Below are 22,432 nucleotides of genomic sequence, written 5' to 3' on the forward strand. Positions count from 1 at the left end.
AAGTGGTCTGAAAATATTTTACTATACTGTGGGTAACCACTGAAAGTGAAACTACAGTAGGGGAGGACTCCTGTACATCTTTTAAAAGTCAATTTGGTCATACTCTGAAATTAAGTTTAACGACCTTAAGAAAACATGTGAGATGGTTATGATATCCTATAACTAATTTAATTGAATTTGACTAGGGTTTGAATTTATAGGGGAGGGCAATTAGGAATGTTTGTTTAAAGAAGAAATTGCTAAAGCTATTAGAATTATTGGGTTATTGGTGAAAGTTGACAATATGTTGGCTGATTTCTTACAGAAGAAACCTATTGAGAATTTTATATGTGTAGTTGACAATCTTGATTACATAGAAGGTTTTAAGTCAGTCTTAAAACCTGTGGAACCTTTGTTTGTTACATCATATTTAGAATACGTATTTGGTAAGAGTTATTTTATTAAATGAGAAATACTAAAATTTTGTTAAATAGAATTGCAGTATCAGCATAATTATCAGAGCAAATGAACTCAAAGTTTTCAACATCTTTGATTGCCCTCTTAATGTAATCCAAACTGAGTGGGAGAGGTTTCCCAAAGTCACAAAAGAATTAAGTTTGCCTGTATAAAAAATAAATCTCTACATTCAGATTTGGGGTTTTCAGTGATCATAAAATGAAAACGAATTTTCAGTGTTTTCTAGTATTTCTAGTGACTTAATACTCTACATTTCGGGTGAGATGTTTTAGAAACATGCCTAGGTCTAGATCCCAGGTCCCTAGCTCTACCAAGTGCTAGCAGTGTGAACTTTATCTCTGAGCTGGGGTCCATACTTCATGGTTAAGAGTCTCAGGCTCTGACGGCAGCCGACCTAGAGAGTCTTACAGTGTTTTAATGATAAAAATGTTAAAAGGTGTTTTAAAATGGTACCCAGTGCCCAGAAGGAGATGTTAAATAAGAGTTTCTAAAATTGAAATAGAGTAATAGTCTGTTCCTTAAGAATTTCTAAAAACATAAATTAGACATAAGAGGCAGACCTATGTATGGGGTTCCTTCTCACCTTTTTTGGGGAGGAGTCTAATTTCTTTCATTGTATTGTCAGTATCTTAAGTATCTAAACTAAGAACCACTCATTCTTGGTTTTAGTTAAGAGCTGCTCCAGAATAACCTCAGAATTCAAGGTGGGTCTTGCTTGGCTCATGTTTGGTAATAAGTGTGAATCAAAATTCCAAATCTCTGAAAGACTAGAAGAAATTCTTTTATTTATTTATTTATTTTTATTGTTGGGGATTCATTGAGGGTACAATAAGCCAGGTTAAGAAATTCTTAATAAGACTAGGTGGCTCCAAGGAATGAATGTGTCAAAATCTGAAGTGAAGGAAGATTTCAGTCCTATACCAGAACAGTCACTATTTGGAGGTATGTTTATGAAAACGTTTTTAAAGAATGTGTAGTGGTTAGTTTATATTTTTGATTGCTAGATGCCTTGTTCTCTCGGGAGGTAACCTCAACAGTGAAATAATTTATTCAAGAAAGACATAAGCATGTGTATGTATTGTTATACACATGGAAGCTTACTATACACAAGTATGCTTTGCTCCATCTGTCTCATCATTTTGGGTATTTTCAAGCTGTCATGGTTATCTGCATAGTATCTCATTGAATAGATGATAATTTAACCAGTTCCCTTAGGATAATTGTGTTCTATTTTTTGCTTAGAGAACAATGTGCTGTGAATATCTATATGTGATTTCGTACATAGGAAAAAAGTCCTGTAAGTAGAGTACCTGGGCTAAAAGGCATGCACACTTAAAAATTTGCTAGTCACAATAACTAAAACTTGATTTTTTTTGCCATAAACTTGTTTGCTAAAATGGCTCTCAGTAGAAGTTGGACTAATACGTGCTCCATAGCAGTGAATGTTTGTAGTTCCTGTTTTTTCATCTTAGCAACATAATATGTTACCATAATGTTAATTCTGATATATATAAAAATGATTTTTTCTATTACGAGTTTAGTTTTTTATGTTCAAGAGCCATTTGTGTTCTTTCCTGTTTTCTTTTTATGTATGTTAAGGAAAGTGACCCTTTGTGACATGTAAATATTTTTCCCTGTCATTTGTCTTTTCACTTTATGATGCTTTTTTCATGCAGAGATTTTTTTATTTTTATATAGGCAAACTTATCAGTTCTTTCACTGATATATTTTTGGAAGGTCTTTCCCACTCAAAGATTATTAATCTCAAGGATCATAAAAATAATTGTTCTTTGGTTTCTTTTTTTATATTTTAATTAAATATTTCTTCTGCAATTTATTTTGAAGCAAAGACTCAAATTTCTTTCATTTCTGGTATGAGTCCACTACTTTTGCTTTTTTAATGTGTAAAAGTAGGGATGGGTTTAGAAGGTCCTAAGGTCCTTTAGGTAGCAAAGCACTCACTGCAAACTTGGGCCAGTAGATGACACTGTGGTTCTTGGTGAGTAAGTTGCCTTTCATAGTATCAGTTCCTTTAAATGGTAAACCATAAGCTGTCTGAGAATAGAACAAATCTAACATTATCTTAAACCTGACTTTGATTTACTTTATATACTACTAAAAATGTTTTATAAGGCAGTAATGATTTTATTTCTTGGAGAACAGCAAGGTGACTAAAGGGGCTGTTGTGCCACTGTATGAGATCTGGTCCTTTAAAAAGGGAATTTCATACCTCCTTAGAAATGAGCCATTTTGGGATTCATGAGAGTCTTCATGAGAATTCTTATCCTGTTGTAATTGTCAGGATATTTACTGAGGTTAGAAATGCAAAGACCTAGAGAGACTAGACAGGAAAAGGGCTGGATATGGTGAAGTTGGGGTGGGGGGGGTAAATTCCCACGCAGTAGGTATGTTACATGGGTATATTGTACACTTCCTGGGTGAGGGACACACCTATAACTCTGACTAACCTTACAAAATCAAACTATGTAACCAAGTCATATGTACCCCCATAATAATCTGACATTTTAAAAAAATTGCTGTACATAGGCAAATGTGTAAAAAAAAAAAGAAATTGTTTACTTCTTACAGATAGGTAAGATCTGAGCAGTCTAAGTGTATGTAACAATTCTAGCTAACAGTCAAACACATACATATCAACTGTGGTTTATAGTATTTTAGCTATTATGTGTATCTTATAAAAAAATCAACTAATTCTTATTAAATGTGCAGCATTTAGATTCAGAAATAATTCCAAGTAATGAAAAAAACCCATGGATTAAAATACAGCATTTTATTTTTTCTCACCTAAAAAACAAGCAACCCAGAATTAAGATATACATAGGCTTCTCAAATTTACCCTAATAAAATTCTGAATATTTATACAATTTCTACAGAAACATACAGTGTATCAAAAATTGCATAAATCAAATGTATAAAATGTGTAGAAATGCATAGTGATATTATCAACTTACAAAGCAAGGATATGTATTATTTCCAAAGCAGACTATGGTAGAAAATAGTCATTATGGCAGCAGCTTCTGATGTTTTTTGTTTGGTAAGGTTTCTGATTTCAATATATATAATCATAGAGTATCTTTTAATGAATTGCACAAAATACCCATTTAAAATATACATGCACAGTTAATTGCCACCTTAGGCCTATGCATAGTTAACAAGGTTATAATCTATTCAACATTAAAATGGAGCCTATTTGCAAACACAAGTATCAGTTCTCAGTTTCTTTTTTATAGTTGATTTATTTTGCAATTATATAAGCATATAAATGTATTCCTTTTAAACATCCTCTGAGATGAAAGTTAAAATGGTTGATCACAGATCAGTAGCAATTGACAATTCAAAATTATAAATAAAATTTCTGTTGAGGATATTTTAACTTTGCAAATTTAAGAGCTAAGCTTGAAAGAAACAAATTTGTAGGCTTTTCTTTTAACAAATGTAGGTTTTTTCTTTTCAAGATTTAATTATAAAGATTTCCCTCACATAAAAAAAATAGATTTCCCTCTGGCAGTAGTTGTAATGACATCATGATTGCAGGATTAAAAATGCTTAATTTAGCCATTCCCCACCTCATTACATTGTTGTATTAAGCACTGGATTTAGGCATTTTAGTCTTTGAGTTGATAAATTATTTATTTAGAAATTAAAATTGAATTGGTCATTTGCAGTATTAGGTTTTCCTATAGTAGGTATGGTCTAATCTTTTCGCTGGAAAAGTACTAATAAAAATATGCTTCCTAAAAAGAAATGAAGAAAATGCTAGGGAACTAACACCCAATCTAAGCATCTCACATTTGTTAATGAACTGTATTCTTAAATAGCCTCTATTTAAATTTTAAAAACATGCAGGGAATTTCACTTGGATGAAGATAAAAATGAAACATCATTTCACTCTTGGCTTCATAGGTTGCACAGCTTGGGTTATAATGCACAGGAATTTCATAAGGCTTATCTAACAAGGGCTTAGAAATTCTTCAGTCAGAATGAACCTTTGACGTGTTTATAATGGCGTTCCTTGTTTATGTTACTCCCCCCTTTCAAGTGTCAAACTTGAAAATTATTTGTAGTTTTCTATAGTTATAGGTACTGAAGAAAAGTAAATCCCAAATGTCAGTGGACAATTTTTCTCTAGTTAGAAGACTCCTTTGCAATCCTAGGTGTTGGTACGGACAGAGGGTGCTGGGAATCCCTAATGCCCCACAACTTCAAACTCTATGGAATAACCTTGGGATGTTCCATAGTATCATCTCTTCTTTAAATAACATTCAGTTTCATATAGCAAAGGGCAGCACTAAATTAATTCATTTCTGAGCAGTAAAAGTATTCCCCATGCAAGTGACAATTCCATCGTTACCATCCTACAAATTTCATCAATAGCTCTTGAAATACGTACTGAGAAATGAGAGAGGCACTAAATGTGTTGAAATTCACCTTTCAAAAAAGCAGCATGACTGTGAAGGAAGGCCACCTTGGCTTAAAACCTGTGGCAGTGCTTCAAAAAGATGTTAAGACAAAATAAAGACACAACAGGTTGATAATCACCAAGTCATATGTGAAAGTCTGGTCACCCCAACCTTTTCTTCAAGTGTGTTTAAAAAAAAAACTGCCTTTCAGACCCCTGAGTGTAATCCCAAAGAAGACAATGTGCTTTCAACTCTATCCTAACAAAACAGAGCTAAAGGCACAAATAACCAACATCAAAAAACAAAACAGAAAAGATGTAAACATCTACGAAGTTTAAGGTAAAAGCAGTTTTGTAAACAGGAACTGCGGATGATAATGTTATTGTAAAAATCACAGTTTATCAATGTCCTGCAGACTGATCAAGGAGGTTCCTGGTGTGGAGCTGTGCTGAGTTAGTAACAGGTGCAGCAGGTTTCAGGAGATTTTCGGTCCTGTGTAAATCTTTTCAGTAGGTAGGTTATTAGTTTCTTCTATTCTTTCCTAAACACTGTGAATGTTATTCATTTCCCACTTCTGAGTCATTTTACTGGAGTCGCAATTAGAGAGGAATACCTGATGCAGGACCTCTGAGCGATCTAAACACTTTCCTGAAGGAATGTGGGTAAACCTGTGCAGGTTCTGGAAAACAGAAGTAAAGGAAAGGAAGTTTTAAAATTTAGACTCTGAAATTTTATGTCACCAACATTAGAAGATGTCATTACCTGACTTTGAAAAGAAGCCAGTTCAAGCAAATGGACAAGCTTATACTGACCAGACTGCAAACTGCTCTTCTGATTGTCAGTCTCCTAAGTGCTTTTCTTTTTCTCTTTCTTTTCCTTCTTTTTGGAGACACAGTCTCACTCTGTCAACCTGGGTACCATGCTGTGGCATCATAATTCACAGCAACCTCAGACTCCTGGGTTCCAGCAATTTCTCTTGCTTCAGCCTCCCGAGTAGCTGGGACTACAGGAATCCACCACCACACCTGGGTAGTTTTTTTATTTTTAGTAGAGATGGGGTCTCATTCTCGCTCATGCTGGTTTCAAATTCCTGAGCTCAGGCAATCCACCTGCCTCCGGCTCCCAGAGTGTTGGGATCACAGTTGTGAGCTACTGCGCCAGGTCCTTTCTTAAGCCATGGTATACTGCTGGTAACTCAAGTTCAATGCACACAAACTTAAATTCATTACCTTCCCCTCCAAACACACTTCTCTGGTTTCCATCTTGGCTAATGACAACGCCAGTTTTCTAGTCCCCAGAAAATATTGCACTTATCCTCATTCATTTGTGTTGCACCAGCCACTAAGGAATGATCCTTGCAGTCTTCAGCTTACATCTCCCGTCATGCCCCCTGCAGATGGCCTAGGTCAGCTAACATTACACCTGATAGATTTCTTCAATAGAATCCGGGACTTCTCAAAGTGTGGTCCTTGGACTATCCAAGATTGGGTCTGTAAGGCCAAAACTTTTCATAATAATACAAAAATCCCATTTGCCCTTTTCCATATATTGACATTTATTCTGATGGTGCAAAAGTGATGGTGAGAAAAAAAACTGCATAAGTGACACCAAACTCTGCTAGTGCCTGTAATTGGATTCTTTACTACCGTACAGTTTAAAATGTCAATGCTGCTGCTGGGCTGGGCACCAGTGGCTCATGCCTGTATTCCTAGCAGTCTGGGAGGCTGGGGCAGGTGGATTGCCTGACTCACAGGTTCAAGACCAGTCTGAGCTAGAGCAAGACCTCCTCTCTAAAAATAGCCAGGGGTTGTGGCAAGCTCCTATAATCCCAGCTACTTGGGAGGCTGAGGCAAGAGAATTTCTTGAGCCCAAGAGTTTAAGGTTGTGAGCTATGATGCCACAGAACTCTACTGAGGGTGACAAAGTGAGATTCTATCTTAAAAAAAAAAAAGTAAATGTTGATTTCACTTAGGGTGCCCTTGATAAAGAAGCAAAACTTTTAAATTTTATTAAATCTTGACTCTTGTATACTTTTAAAAATATCCTATGAGATAAAATGCAAAGTATATAGAAATTACTCAGTAATGAAGTAAAATGCTATCTTGAGGACACTGTTTTACCTTGCTATCATTTACTGAGGGATGGTGTCGAATCAAAGAATTGCTACAATTATCTGACAAAACTAATAAATATTAAATTACCCCTTTCTTTTCCCACCACACATCTGTGTACCTGGATTTTCCTCACATATATCACCTAAAAGAACATACTGCATCAGATTGAATGAAGCAGTGGTGTGAGAATCCAGATATTAAAGGGATTTGCAAAAATATAGAATAATGCCATTCTCACTATTTTTTATGGGAAAATATTTTTCATTAAAAATGTTATTTCGATTAATATGCAGTAGGGTTCTTATTGTTACTTTTAAATAACATAGAAACTTAACAAATTTCTCAGATTTAATTTCTAATTATTGTTAGTGATAACCTATATTTAAATAAAACTATCTGGAGGAGTTTCATTAATTTTTAAGAGTGTAAAGGGAATCCAGAGTCCAGCAAGTTTGAAAACCACTGCTCAGGCTAATCTGGCTTCATCAATCTATATCTCATGTGTCTTTAGAATTATTTTCCTAAAAGTACCTACTGTTTCCAATTACTGCCTTCCTCAAATAATGTTGATCACTGTCCAGAACTTACAGAATGAAGCTCAGTGTTCTTTCCTGGGGATCAAATTCAAGTATATCAGACTAAATGTGATTCTTAGAATTCTTTTTTTTCTTTAAAACAGAGTCTCAGGCAGCGCCTGTGGCTCAGTTGAGTAGGGCGCCGGCTCCATATACCAAGGGTGACGCGTTTGAACCTGACCCCGGCCAAAAAAATAGCTGGTGTTGTGGCAGGCACCTGTAGTCCCAGTTACTCGGGAGGCTGAGGCAAGAAAATCGCCTAAGCCCAAGAGCTGGAGGTTGCTGTGAGTTGTGACACCACAGCACTCTACCGAAGGTGATAAAGTGAGACTCTGTCTAAAAAAAGAAAAAGAAAGAGTCTCACTCTGTCACTCTGAGTAGAGTGCTGTGGTGTCATCATAGCTCACAGCAACCTCAAACTCCTGGGCTTAAGCGATCCTCTGGCCTTAGCATCCCAAGTAGCTGGGATTATAGGCACCTACTACCATGCCCAGCTAGTTTTTCTATTTTTAGAAGAGACAGGGTCTTGCTCTTGCTCAGGCTGATGTGAAACTCCTGAGCTCAGGTGATCCACCTGCCTTGGCCTCCCATAGTGCTGGGATTACAGTCAAGAGCTACCGTGCCTGGCCTTGATTCTTAGCCTTCTCTGCACACTTTGATGCTATGCCTTTGCTCATCTGGTTTTCTTACTTATTGTTCAAGGAAAGTCTTTTTCTAAGTCAGGACCTACTGCAATGATACTCCAACTCCTCAGCAATAATTCTTCCTATTACTCTCTTTTGCTGTCCTGTGGCACTTTGCCTTATTTTTTATTTTTGCATGTTTTTCTTCCCTACCATTGGCCTATAGTGTCCCCTTACCTGTTTTTCAAACTCCTGAACAGCCCACATCATTAGGCTCCAGTGCATATTTAGATATGTCTAACACATAAATATATATTCAGTGCTGTGTGCTTTAAAATATCTAAAACATATGCTTTTCATTTTTTATACATTACTTTTTCTTAAAAGGATGGTCTTGCTGGGCTCAAGCTATTCGTCTCGCCTCAGCCTCCCAAATAGCTGGGATAACTAGCATGTGCCCCATGCTCAGTTTTATCCATGACTTCCTGGTGGTAGTTTCTGGTCTGCTAACCTTCTTTTACTAATTTACTAATACTGTTCTCACTGAACTTTACATGTATCACTATTATTCATTATTCTTTGTGAAAATAAATGTTGTATGCTTTAGGGTTTACATGAATCTTCTCCTTCCTAACTTTTTATAGGAAAAAAATCAGCCATAGATACATGCTCACCACTTCGCGGTAACTGTCCATGAATGATGATAAACAAGATTATGCTGGGTCATAGTAGCACGCCACAGCAAACAAGTGCTTGCATGACAGACGCCATAACAAACACTAGATGAGTAGGCTGGGTGTGGTGGCTCACACCTGTAATGTCAGCACTCTTGGAGGTTGAGGCAGGAGGATCCCTTGAGCTCAAGATTTCCAGACCAGCCTGAGCAAGAGCAATACCCTATCTCCACTAAACAGAAAAACTAGCCAGGTGTGGTTGTGGCAGGCACCTGTTGTTCCAGCTACTCAGGAGACTGAGGCAAGAGGATCACTTGAGCCCAGGAATTTGAGGTTGCTGTTAGTTATGATGACATCACAGTACTCTACCCAGGGTGACAGACTGTCTCAAAAAAAAAATACTAGATGAGTCAATAATTTCGAAAGTTGCCATGTTATTTTTATTGAAAGCAGCTTTCCCAACTTAATTGTGTCATAAAAACTGGATTTATTTTAGCCAAATTTAGACTATGAAAACTGTACATGAATCCATTAATACATAGTATGTTATAATCCTCAACTTGCCAAAGAGCTTTAAATACTCACAGCTAAAACAGAAAAAAACATCCAAGCATGGGCAAATGAATAACTGAATTCAAACTTTAATGCAAGCTTACTGGCTACATTTATCCTGTTGAATTTAGCAACCAAAAATGGCAAAGAAATTAAGAAATTCTAGTCTTCAGAGTTGAATTAGTATGTCTTTGTCTCCACCTGCTGGATGACAAGAAATAGTAACCAAATATTCTTTACAGTGAATGCATTTTACTTTAATTAATGATTCATTTAAATTAAAAAAAATCAGATTTCGATACAAGAACGATGGTGATGACTGCCTCAGGGAACACCAATTTTCCCGTGGTACTAAAATGAGCAGTGGTGTTCACAGACATCTATGTGGCCTCATTACACGGCAACATTGCACCACAGCCCAAAAGCAATGGCTTGTTATGGGACAGAGTCATCTACTGCTTGGGAAAACCTATACAAATGACTAAATGAGGGGAAAATGCAAGTCACTTTGAATGCTAGTTTTCAGATTAATCCATGTAAATTCTACATGCTAGGTGCTGGTGAAAATGAAATAGCATGTATTATTTCAAGAATTAAAATATGAAATACCTTGAAGTACTGCCATTCTTTAAACCCATTCAGACTACAGTGTGTAATCATAATTTTTGATCCATCAGGCCCCTTTGTCAAACACTGGTCATACTGCATGAGCTGATTTGCTTCATTGATTCTGAAAAGCTATAAAAACAGAGAAGAAATGGAGGGAGTTAGTTAACTACTATAATTAAACTGGATGACTGACTTATTTTTATATAATTTTTCTGTATGTTCAGAACTATAAATCCACAGACAGGAATTCTATTTATTTTGGTGTTAGTGAAGATCTCTATTAAATGACACTGTTCTTTATTTAGCTTCTAAATTACAGAATGGGTCATAAACACATTTTTATGTACCAACGATATGATAAAATGTAAAATGGGAACAGACTTGATAATGTTTCTCAATCTAAATTAGATACAAGAAAAATACATGGCCAGGCACAAGGGCTCACACCTGTAATCCTTGCACTTTGGGAGGCTGAGGTGTGTGGTTTGCTTGAGCTCAGGAACTCCAGATCAGCCTGAGCAAGAATGAGGCCCCATCTCTACTAAAAATAGAAAAACTAGCTGGGCATGGTGGTGGACACCTGTAGTCCCAGCTACTGGGGAGGCTAAGGCAGGAGGATTGCCTGAGCCCTGGAGTTTGAGGTTACTGTGAGGTATGATGCCATGGAATCTAGCCAGGGTGACAGAGTGAGACATTGTCTCAAAATAAGTAAATACATACATACATACATAAAAATAAAAAGTACATAAGAAGGAAAATACATTAGTGAAATATACATTATTGGCAGTAACAACCCTATCTAGTAGGAAAAAGATGTGGATTACTGAACAATATTTGAAAAATTTTTGTTAGGGAGCTAGGCTCCCACTAGAATATTTTTTAATTTCTTATATCAGATGGGCATTGATTATAGATTCTGACTGCTATGTTAAAACCAATGCAGCTATTAGATCCATTATTTAAGTGAATCCATTCAATTTTTCACAGTTATCAAAACCAAATTACAAAATTGAAAACCAAACTAAACCCTGTGAAGAATAACCCCAATGGCTCCCAGCTAAGACCAATCTAAATGCAAAAGTAAGGTGATTTACCTGATTCCCTCCCATCCTGTGGCAGGGTCCCAGTTCAACAAAACCTCCGTTGGTTTTTCCCATGCTATCAATGCAGTAAGCCGTTTCAAAGCCTCTGATCTTAATTTAAAAGAACAAAATGAGCAAATAAGCACAAAGCAGGCAACAGTTTGAATTTTCAATAAACTCTAGCATAAGAGTGAAAGTTTCTTGTTAGGGGCCAGGCACAGTGGCTCATACCTGTAATCCCAGCACTCTGAGGCCAAGGGAGGAAGATCCCTTGAGCTCAGGAGTTTGAGACCAGACTGAGCAAGAGTGAGACCCCATCTCTCCAAAACATAGAAAAACTAGCTGGGCCTGGTGTCCAATAATCCCAACTACTCAGGAGGCTGAGGCAGGAGGTTTGCTTGAGCCCCAAAATTCAAGGTTGCTGTGAGCTATGGTAGAGCAACTCTACCCAGGTTGACTGAGTGAGATTCTATCTCAAAGAAAAAGAAAAGTCTCCTGTTAAATACTGCAGTTCACAGGGGAAATCTGGGGATGCCAGTCTATTATGGTGGTATTATCAGTCGGTAAGTAGTTTTGAGCATGCTTTTGAGAAGTTTTAAGTCATCTTTGAAATTAGCTTTAAAATGGACTTGTTCCAATAACCGGCATTAGCCTACAGATTTCTATAAAATGCCACCGAAGAAAAACTAAAAAGATACAATATCAGAATTACAATAATTTGTGTGAATGGTAAGCAAATTCAGTGGAGCTAACTAACCACACTGCTAACAACACATACACACTGAGATCTGAGTATTGGCTGGTACTTACTTCTCCCCAGTCAATATTTTTGGGTGGCAAAGGGTAGTGTGAGGGGATATCATAAGCTATTTCTTCCATGAACCACTTGAAACTTTTGCAGTTGTGATCTTCTCGGAATTTTTTCAGCTCCGATATATCACCGTATGGTAATGCCTTTGATTCAGGACGGCTAGCATAGAAGTAATCTTTGTATTCATCCCACCAAACCTCCACAACTCTAACATAATTCTGTGAGAAAAATAAAACAATCTTGAGCAAGAAGAACAAACCCACAGGCATCAATCACATAACTTGGTTTTTAAAATCTACCCCAAAGCTGTAGTAATGAAAACAGCACAGTACTGGCATAAAAACAGACAGACCAATGGAAAAAAATAGAGAGCCTAGGAATAAATGTAAACGTTGACAATTTTCAACGTGGATGCCAAGAACGTACAATGGGGAGAAAACAGCCACAGGCAAAAGAATGAAATCAGACCCTCATCTCACAGCATACACACAAAAAGCCACTCAAAATGGGTCAAAGATTTAAATAAAAAGGCAAGGAACTAAAAATTCTAGAAGAAAATATAGGGTCCGTGCAAAGATTTTTTGGCTGAGACCCCAAAAGCATAGGTGACAAAATCAAAAATAGACAACAGGAATTGTATCAAGCTAAAAAATGTCTGTATAGCAAAGGAAACATTTAACAAAAAGACAATCTAGGACTAGAGAATACATCTGATAAAGGGTTAATATCCAAAATATATTAGGAACTCAAACAACTTAAGGACACAAACTGATTCAACAATTGGCTCAGGTGAGGTGGCTTAACCAGTAATCCCAGCACTCTGGGAGGCCGAGGCAAGAGGATCCCTTGAGCTCAAAGTTTGAGCCTAGTCTGAGCAAGAGCAAGACCCCTATCTCTACTAAAAATAGAAAAACTAGCCAGGCATGGTTGTGGTGGTGGGCGCCTGTAGTTCCAGCTACTCAGGAGGCTGAGGCAGAAGCATCACTTGAGCCCAGGAGTTTGAGGTTGCTGTGAGCTGTGATGACACCACAGCACTCTAGCCAGGGTGACAGAGTGAGACTCTGTCTCAAAACAAAGAAACACAAAAAAGCAATGGGCCAAGGACCTGAATAGACATTCCTCAAAACATATAACTAGGGGTGGTGCCTGTGGCTCAGTGGATAGGGCGCCAGCCCCATATACCCAGGGTGGCGGGTTCAAACCCAGCCCCAGCCAAATTGCAACAACAACAAAAAAATAGCCGGGTGTGGTGGCAGGCACCTGTAGTCCCAGCTACTAGGGAGACTGAGGCAAGAGAATCGCCTAAGCCCAGGAATTGGAGGTTGCTGTGAGCTGTGTGATGCCACAGCACTCTACTCTATACTCTGATAAAGTGAGACTCTCTGTCTCTACTATATATATATATACAGAACTAGCCCACAGGTACATGAAAAAATGCTCAACAGAACTATTCATCAGAGAAATGCAAATTAAAACTACAAGATATTACCTCACACATGTAAGAATGGCTACTAAAAAATAAAAGATAGTCAGCGTTGATGGCAATGTGGAGAAATGAAACTTCTGTGCACTGTTGGAAGGCAAAATGGTGTAGCTGCTAAGAATAACAGTATGGAGGGTCCTTAAAAATTTTAAAATAGAGCTCCCAAATGACCTAGTCATCTCACTACTAAGAGGTGAAGTCAGTAGATTGAAGAGCTCACACACTCACTAAAGCACCACTCACAACAGGCAAAACAGGGGATCAGCTGAAGTGTCCATCAAGTGATCAATGGAGAGAGAAAATGTGAAATACACACCCACTGAAAAACTTGTTAGCCACAACCAAAGGAAATCCTGTCATTTGCCACAACATGAACGAACCTGTGGGACATTATGTTAAGTGAAATAAGCCAGGCACAGAAAGACAAATGCTGCAGGATCTTACACATGTGTGGGATGTAAAAAAGTCAAACCCACAGAAACAAAGAATAAATTGGTAGCTACCACAAGCTGGGAACTGTGAGGATTGGAGAGATTTTGGTCAAAGGACAAGAAATTTTAGTTAGACAGGAAGAATAAAATTAACAGATCTATTATACATCACAGTGACTACAGCTACCAATAATTATATATGTGAAGACTGTTAAGAGTATAGATTTTTAGATTTTACCACCAAAAATAAGTATGTAATGCTTATGTTAAATTGCTTTATTTAGCCATTCAACAATATATACATATATTAAAACACCATGCTATACACTTAAATTTACACAATATTTACTTCTCAATTAAAAAAATAAGTTAAAAAATGGGGCCTCATCCAAGCATTTTGGGAGGCTAATCTGGGAGGATCACTTGAGGTCAGGTCCTCGAAACCAACATGAATGACCTTGGGAGACCCTGTATCTACAAAAAGTAAGACAACTAGCCATGTGTGGTGGTGGGCACCTGTAGTCCCAGCTAATTGGGAGGTGGAGGCAGGAGGATGGCTGAGCCCAGAAGTTTGAGGTTATAATGAACTATGATCCTGCTGCTGCACTCCGGCCTGGGCAACAGAATGAGAACCTGTCTCTAAAAAACAAAAAAGAAAGAAAGAAAAGTACAACAAGACATCTTATGAACAAGTCTAGCTTAAGCCGAAGGTAAGAAACAGCATCAGACATACCCCATTTAAACATTTATTAAGTGACTACAATAACGTGTAGCACATAAATGTTAGTTCCCTAACCTCCCAGTTTGAAACAGGAAACTCACCTTTAGAGTTGGAGAAGAGCCAACAGAAACGGGTGGAGGATTTCCTTGCCAGCCCTCAAGACGATAGATGTGTCCCACACGAGAACAAGGCACAAACAATAACTTGCCACCACACTGCCAGATCTATCAAAGAAAAACACTTTGAGGAAGTTCTTTCAAAGGCAAAGGTAAATCCTAACTGAAAGATTGTCTTATAAATGTAAAATCTAGATTAAATACAGCGGTCACATGGGATTCACAAACTAAATACATTTCTAAAATAATTTGCTTGTTTAAAAGTTCCTAGAATATGAAAGGTGGTAACAGGAACTAGGGTAATAAAAAGTGAGCAGGGGCCTCTCCTGGATAGTCACAGCCTCCAGCAACCTTGTCCCAATATAACCTTGCAAAGTTATGCAGCTTCTTCCTAAGTCACTCATCATTCCCACTGCTTAAGTATTTCCTACGTAGGTGATTATTATAATGACCTAACTGCCTTCTTCACCTTCAGCCTTTCTCTACTTAACTCTGTCCTTATTTATAGCAAGAGATTATTACAGCTGAAGGGCAGCTTCGGGTCACGTGATTCCCTTGCTTAATATCTTCCAGGGTTCTCCACTGCTTATTAAATTAAGTAAAAATCTGCTGGGAGAATGGGACTGAAGACCCTATTCCTGGCAAAGGAAAGCACCCCCCAGAAAGAGAGGAAAACTAAATACTAAGCTGAGTGAGTCAGAACAAAGAAAAATCAGCTAGTTTACATTTAAGCTAGCCATTGCTAGCAAGCTTTTGCCTTTTCTGAAATTCTAGCCTGTTGGGGATACAGCTTACAAACACTCTGCTGGGTCTGTGAGCACTCTGAGGAGAATAATGGTCATAGAAGAGGCTATGACAAGTCCTAAGAAAAGATCCATCTTCTGAGGCATTTCCTGCCCGTTAAACAGGCAAAGCAGATACCCACTATGGAGATTTGCATTTGCCTCGGGCAGAGACCCAGGGAGTAGCTGAGTAGGGAGCCCTGAGATGCGGGAAGAAGAGTTTATATCCCTTATCACAGAGGAAAATCCTCTGTGGAGGTGATGGGAGGAAAATGCCTCCCTCCCACCCATCCCTCAGAGGAGATTAATGTCAGTGGCATTTTACTCCCAGAGAACTAGCCCAGCTTAACACCTCCCTAGAAATCTGTGAGTGTGACCTCAAGCAGGAGGCTCTCCCAATACAAGGCTCAGATTTCAGATTTCTGGAGGCCGCCCTTAAGGTTAATTGTAATAACAATAGGAGCTGATGGGATCAATCTGAGAAACTGCTGCTGTCTTTGTTCCCTCCCTATCTTACCCTCTGGGCGAATACACTTCAATAAAATCAGAGTGCAGCAAACACTCTGGGCCATTGCGGGGCAAGACTCCTGAGCTCCCACTTTTAATTCTACTCTATGTCTTGTGTCTATCTTTACCTTCGCTTCTAACTCTATATTTCTTCAGTTGATTGCCACCAGTTTCCACAGGTCTCAGTGGACACGGCTCTCAGAGCGGGACCCTGACAAAAATCCCTAAATCGGCCTTAAAGGCCCTCCTCACCATGGTCCTCAGGGGCCTGTCCACTTTGTCCTCGTGTACATCTGCCTGCTTCTGCCAAACTGTGCTCCCTGCCGGGTCCTGAATCTGTTCTGTAGGTTCCGCTCTGTTGTGTTTGTACTTTCCCCATTCTCTCTGCTTGCAGGTCCCTCCCTCTTTATTGCTGCTTACTGACATGTTCCCCTGCCCATCATTCTTTTTTTTTTTTTATTAAATCATAACTGTATACATTGATATGATAATGGGGCATCATACACTCGCTTCATAAACCATTTGACACATTTTTATCACAGTGGTTAACATAGCCTTTCTGGCGTTATCTCAGTTACTGTGCCAAAACATTTACATTCTACATTTACCAAGTTTCGCAAATACCCCTGTAATATGCACCACAGGTGTGATCCCACCAATCCCCCTCCCTCTACCCACCCTCCACTTTCCCACTTCCCCCTATTGTAAAGTTGTAGCTGGGTTATAGCTTTCATGTGAGAGTCCCAAATTAGTTTCATAGTAGGGCTGTGTACATTGGGTACTTTTCTTCCATTCTTGGGATACTTTACTAAGAAGAATATGTTCCAGCTCCATCCATGTAAACATGAAAGAGGTAAAGTCTCCATCTTTCTTTAAGGCTGCATAGTATTCCATGGTATACATATACGACAATTTATTAACCCATTCGTGGATCGATGGGCACTTGGGCTTTTTCCATGACTTAGCTATTATGAATTGGGCTGCAATAAACATTCTGGTACAAATATGTTTGTTATGTTGTGATTTTTGGTCTTTTGGGTATATGCCCAGCAGAGGAATTACAGGATTGAATGGCAGATCTATTTTTAGATCTCTGAGTGTTCTCCATATATCTTTCCAAAAGGAATGTATTAATTTGCATTCCCACCAGCAGTGCAGAAGTGTTCCCTTTTCTCCACATCCACGCCAACATCTCTGGTCTTCAAATTTTGTGATATAGGCTAGTCTCACTGGAGTTAGATGATATCTCAAAGTAGTTTTGATTTGCATTTCTCTGATGATTAAAGATGATGAGCATTTTTTCATATGTCTGAAGGCCTTGCGCCTGTCTTCTTCAGAGAAGTTTCTCTTCAAATCCCTTGCCCAGCCTGCGATGGGATCCCTTGTTTTTTTCTTGCTGATGCGTTTGAGTTCTCTATGGATTCTGGTTATTAAACCTTTGTCAGAGATATACCCTGCAATTATCTTCTCCCATTCTGAGGGCTGTCTGCTTGCTCTGCTTACTGTGTTCTTAGCTGTGCAGAAGCTTTTTAGTTTGATCAAGTCCCAGTAGTGTATTTTTGAAGCTGCTTCAATTGCCCGGGGGGTTCTCCTCATGAAATACCCACCCAGACCAATTTCTTCAAGGGTTTTCCCTGCATTCTCCTCTAGTATTTTTATAGTTTCATGTTTTAAGTTTAAATCTTTAATCCAATGAGAGTCTATCTTAGTTAATGGTGAAAGGTGTGGGTCCAATTTCAGTCTTCTGCAGGTTGCTAGCCAGTTCACCCAGCACCATTTGTTAAATAGGGAATCTTTTCCCCACTGAAGGTTTTTAATTGGCTTGTCAAAAATCAAATAGCGGTAAGTAGCTGGGTTCATCTCTTGGTTCTCTATTCTGTTCCAGATATCTACTTCTCTGTTTTTGTGCCAGTACCATGCTGTTTTGATCACTATCGATTTGTAGTAAAGTCTGAGGTCTGGTAGTGTGATTCCTCCTGTTTTGTTTTTATTTCTGAGTAATGTCTTGGCTATTTGAGGTTTTTTCTGATTCCATATAAAACGAAGTAATGTTTTTTCAAGATCTTTAAAATATGACAGTGGAGCTTTAATAGGGAGTGCGTTGAAATTATATATTGCTTTGGGTAGTATGGACATTTTGATAATGTTGATTCTTCCCAGCCATGAGCATGGTATGTTTTTCCATTTGTTAACATTTTCAGCTATTTCTTTTCTTAGAGTTTCATAGTTCTCTTTATAGAGATCTTTCACGTCTTTTGTTAGGTAAATTCCCAAATATTTCATCTTCTTTGGCACTACTATGAATGGGATAGAGTCCTTAACTGCTTTTTCAATTTGACTGTTGTTGGTGTATACAAAGGCTACCGATTTACGAATGTTGATTTTGTAACCTGAGTCGCTGCTGTATTCCTTGATCACTTCTAGGAGTTTTGTAGTAGAGTCCCTAGTGTTTTCCAGATACACAATCATATCATCTGCGAAGAGCGAGAGTTTGATCTCTTCTGACCCTATATGGATACCCTTGATCGCCTTTTCTTCCCTAATTGCGGTGGCTAAAACTTCCATTACAATGTTGAAAAGCAATGGAGACAATGGGCAGCCTTGTCTGGTTCCTGATCTGAGTGGAAATGATTCCAATTTAACTCCATTCAATATGATATTGGCTGTGGGTTTGCTGTAGATGGCCTCTATCAGTTTAAGAAAAGTCCCTTCTAGACCAATTTTCTTGAGTGTTCTGATCATGAAGGGATGCTGGATATTATCAAAAGCTTTTTCTGCATCAATTGAGAGAATCATATGGTCTTTGTTTTTTAATTTGTTTATGTGCTGAATTACATTTATAGATTTACGTATATTGAACCAGCCTTGAGACCCTGGGATAAAACCAACTTGGTCATGATGTATAATTTGTTTGATGTGTTGCTGGATTCTGTTTGCTAGGATCTTGTTGAATATTTTTGCATCTATATTCATTAGTGATATTGGTCTATAATTTTCTTTTCTTGTTGGGTCTTTTCCTGGATTGGGGATCAGGGTGATGTTTGCTTCATAGAACGTGTTGGGTAGTCTTCCTTCTTTTTCTACATTTTGGAACAGGTTGAGTAATATAGGTACTAATTCCTCTTTAAAGGTTTGGTAGAATTCTGACGTGAAACCATCTGGTCCTGGGCTTTTCTTTTTAGGGAGGTTTTGTATAGTTGATGCTATTTCTGAACTTGATATGGGTCTGTTCAACATTTCCACTTGATTCTGGTTAAGTCTTGGAAGGTGGCGTGCTTCCAAGTATCGGTCTATTTCCTTCAGATTTTCATATTTCTGAGAATAAAGTTTCTTGTAATATTCATTAAGGATTTTTTGGATTTCTGATGAGTCTGTGGTTATTTCGTCTTTGTTGTTTCTGATTGATGATATTAGAGATTTTACTCTTTTTTTTCTTATTAGGTGGGCCAGAGGTTTATCTATTTTATTGACCTTTTCAAAAAACCAGCTTTTTGATTTATTGATCTGTTGTATTATTCTTTTGTTTTCAATTTCATTTAATTCTGCTCTAATTTTGGTTATTTCTTTTCTTCTACTGGGTTTGGGGTTGGAATGTTCTTCCTTTTCCAGTTGCGTGAGATGTCCCATTAAGTTGTTAACTTCCTCTCTTTCCGTTCTCTTGAGGAAGGCTTGCAGTGCTATAAATTTCCCTCTTAGAACTGCCTTTGCAGTGTCCCAGAGGTTCTGATAGTTTGTGTCTTCATTGTTGTTTTGTTCCAAAAAATTGGCGATTTCTTTCTTAATCTCATCTCTGACCCAGCTATCATTCAGCATAAGGTTATTTAACTTCCATGTTTTTGTATGGGTATGCAGATTCCTGTTGTTACTCAATTCAAGTTTTATTCCATGATGGTCCGAGAAGATGCATGGAATAATTTCTATTCCTTTAAATTTACTGAGGTTAGACTTGTGACCTAAAATGTGGTCAATTTTGGAGTAAGTTCTGTGGGCTGATGAGAAGTATGTGTATTCAGTTTTGTTGGGATGAAATGTTCTGTAGATGTCTGCTAAATCTAAATATTGGATGGTTAGGTTTAAATCTAAGATTTCTTTGCTCAGCTTCTTGCTGGAGGATCGATCCAACACTGCCAAGGGAGTGTTGAAATCTCCGACGATTATGGAGCTGGAGGAAATCAAGTTACTCATGTCTGTTAGAATTTCTCTTATAAATTGAGGTGCATTCTGGTTGAGTGCATAGATATTAATAATTGAGATCTCATCATATGAGTATTACCCTTAACAAATATGAAGTGACCATTCTTGTCCTTCCTTACTTTTGATGGTTTAAAGCCGACTGTATCTGCAAATAAAATTGCAACACCTGCTTTTTTCTGATTACCATTTGCCTGAAATATGGATGACCATTCTTTCACCCTGAGTCTGTACTTGTCTTTTAAGTTGAGATGTGACTCTTGTATGCAACAAATATCTGGCTTGAGTTTTTGTATCCAGTCAGCTAACCTATGCCTCTTTAGAGGACAGTTTAAGCCATTCACATTGATGGAGAGTATTGATAAGTCTGGTGGAATTTTGGGTATCGAGTTTTTCAAAGGTCCAGTGGACATTTTTAATCCTTTTACCAGTGTGGAAGTTGGAGTTTGATCCGAAGTTTCTGAGTGAGTTTACTTTTGTGGTATAGGATTGGGTTGGTCATTGTGGAGGATAGGTCTGAGAACATCCTGAAGAGCTGGTTTACTTATGGCAAATTTTTTCAACATATGAATGTCATTGAAGTATTTAATTTCTCCATCATAGATGAAACTCAGTTTAGCTGGATACAAGATCCTGGGTTGAAAGTTTTTTTGCTTTAGGAGATTAAAAGTTGAAGACCAGCCTCTTCTGGCTTGAAAAGTTTCAGCAGAGAGATCTGCAGTTATTCTAATATTCTTACCTTTGTACGTTATAGTTTTCTTTCGCCGGGCTGCTTTGAGAATCTTCTCTTTCATGTTAACTTTAGTGAAGCTAATTATGATATGTCTGGGGAATGACTTATTGGGGTTGAATCGTGCTGGGGTTCTGAAGCTGTCTGCTATCTGAATTTCAGATTCTCTAGGCATGTCTGGAAAATTTTCTTTCATAATTTCATGCAGAAGGGCCTCTGTGCCCTCGGAGGCGACTTCATCGTTCTCAGAAATTCCTATAATCCTTATGTTGCTTTTTTTCAAATTATCTGAGAGTTCTCTGAGTGAGTGATCCGTTTTTGCTCTCCATTTCTCTTCCTCTTTGAGAGATTGGGAGCGTTCGAAGACTTTATCTTCAATGTCAGAAATCCTTTCTTCTGCTTGCTCCATTCTGTTACTGAGGGATTCTACTGTATTTTTCATATCTTTGAGGGCTGTAAGTTCTTGCTTCAGTGTGTCTAAGTCTTTGGTGGTTTTGTCTTTAAATTCGTTAAATTCTTGAGACAATTTTTGAATTTCTCCTCGAATTCCTAATTCCATTTTATTAATCTTGTCTGCAATCCAAATTCTGAATTCGATTTCTGACATCTCAGCCAGTTGTTTATGAATGGGATCTTCAATCACATCTGCCGTATCTTTTCTTGGGGGGGTTGATCTATTCTGGTTATTCATGTTACCAGAGTTTTTCTGCTGATTCTGCCCCATGGTTATTTTACTCCCTTTGGTTTTTCCCCTGGGGTTTTATCGAGGGCCCATACAGTGTTGTGTCCTGAGAAACTGGGGCCCTGTCTGGTGTGGTGGAGCAAAGTGGTTCTGTCTTGCTTTCAGCTGGTTTCTGTTCGATCCTTTTGCAACTTCTACTCTGGCTTGAAGTCTCAGCTGTGTGGAAAAATCAGCAATTAAGTCACCCCGCCTGCCCACCTCTGGCCCCAGTTGGAAAAGGAGAATCAAACCTTCCTACAATCGCACACCCAGGGCACCGCTTGAAAAGTCCTCAGTCTATTAGCCCAGTTCAAAAGGTCCAAATCAACTGTCTCAATCGGCACTTGTCTCGGGTGGGAGAGTTCAAGAGGTCTCTGGGAACTGGATCACAGGGGCCTGGTGACTCCTCTGACACGGCTCACCCCAGTGCAGCGTGGAGTCAGGAGGAGCCACCCAGCAAACAGAGCAGTCTAGGAAGGTTGACGTCTCCTTCCCCATTTTGCCCCTCCGTCGGACCCAGTCACTGGTATCTCTGCAGATGGCTAACCCAGTTGCCTGCAGTGAACAGACACTCCAGGGGTTTGCACCTGCCTGAATCACAAGGAAGTCTGCCAGGCCCCTGCAGACTGCCGCTATCTAGCAGGAGGAGATGGGGCCTGACATCTTTGAGTGTTTGATGCAGGTGATGGGAAGGAGGTGTTCACTCCATCAGGCTTAGCCCCGTCCCTGATGGATGCTGCTAACAGAACAGAACAGAACAGACAACTTTGCAGGGTTCTGTCTCTGTTCCTGTCGAAATCGCCTACAGAAGACGGGCTGTTTTGAGTTCAAAT

The 22,432-nt window shown here is 38.5% G+C and overlaps 1 protein-coding gene across 2 annotated transcripts in view; it reads right to left on the reverse strand.

The window, feature by feature from the left end:
• Positions 1–3,231: 3,231 nt before the first annotated feature.
• GALNT7 (polypeptide N-acetylgalactosaminyltransferase 7) overlaps positions 3,232–22,432 on the reverse strand; it is a 101,236-nt gene continuing 82,035 nt past the window's right edge. For both annotated transcript variants that reach the window (XM_053585522.1, XM_053585511.1), the window contains exons 8-12: positions 14,654–14,776; positions 11,917–12,135; positions 11,119–11,217; positions 10,025–10,153; positions 3,232–5,556 (exon numbers count right to left, since the gene is read on the reverse strand). In XM_053585522.1, coding sequence (XP_053441497.1) covers positions 5,419–5,556; positions 10,025–10,153; positions 11,119–11,217; positions 11,917–12,135; positions 14,654–14,776 — 708 coding nt within the window. In that variant the 3' untranslated portion in view covers positions 3,232–5,418. The remainder of the gene's footprint in view (positions 5,557–10,024; positions 10,154–11,118; positions 11,218–11,916; positions 12,136–14,653; positions 14,777–22,432) is intronic.

The sequence above is a fragment of the Nycticebus coucang genome, chromosome 1 (genome assembly GCF_027406575.1).
Source record: "Nycticebus coucang isolate mNycCou1 chromosome 1, mNycCou1.pri, whole genome shotgun sequence".
NCBI lineage: Eukaryota > Metazoa > Chordata > Mammalia > Primates > Lorisidae > Nycticebus > Nycticebus coucang.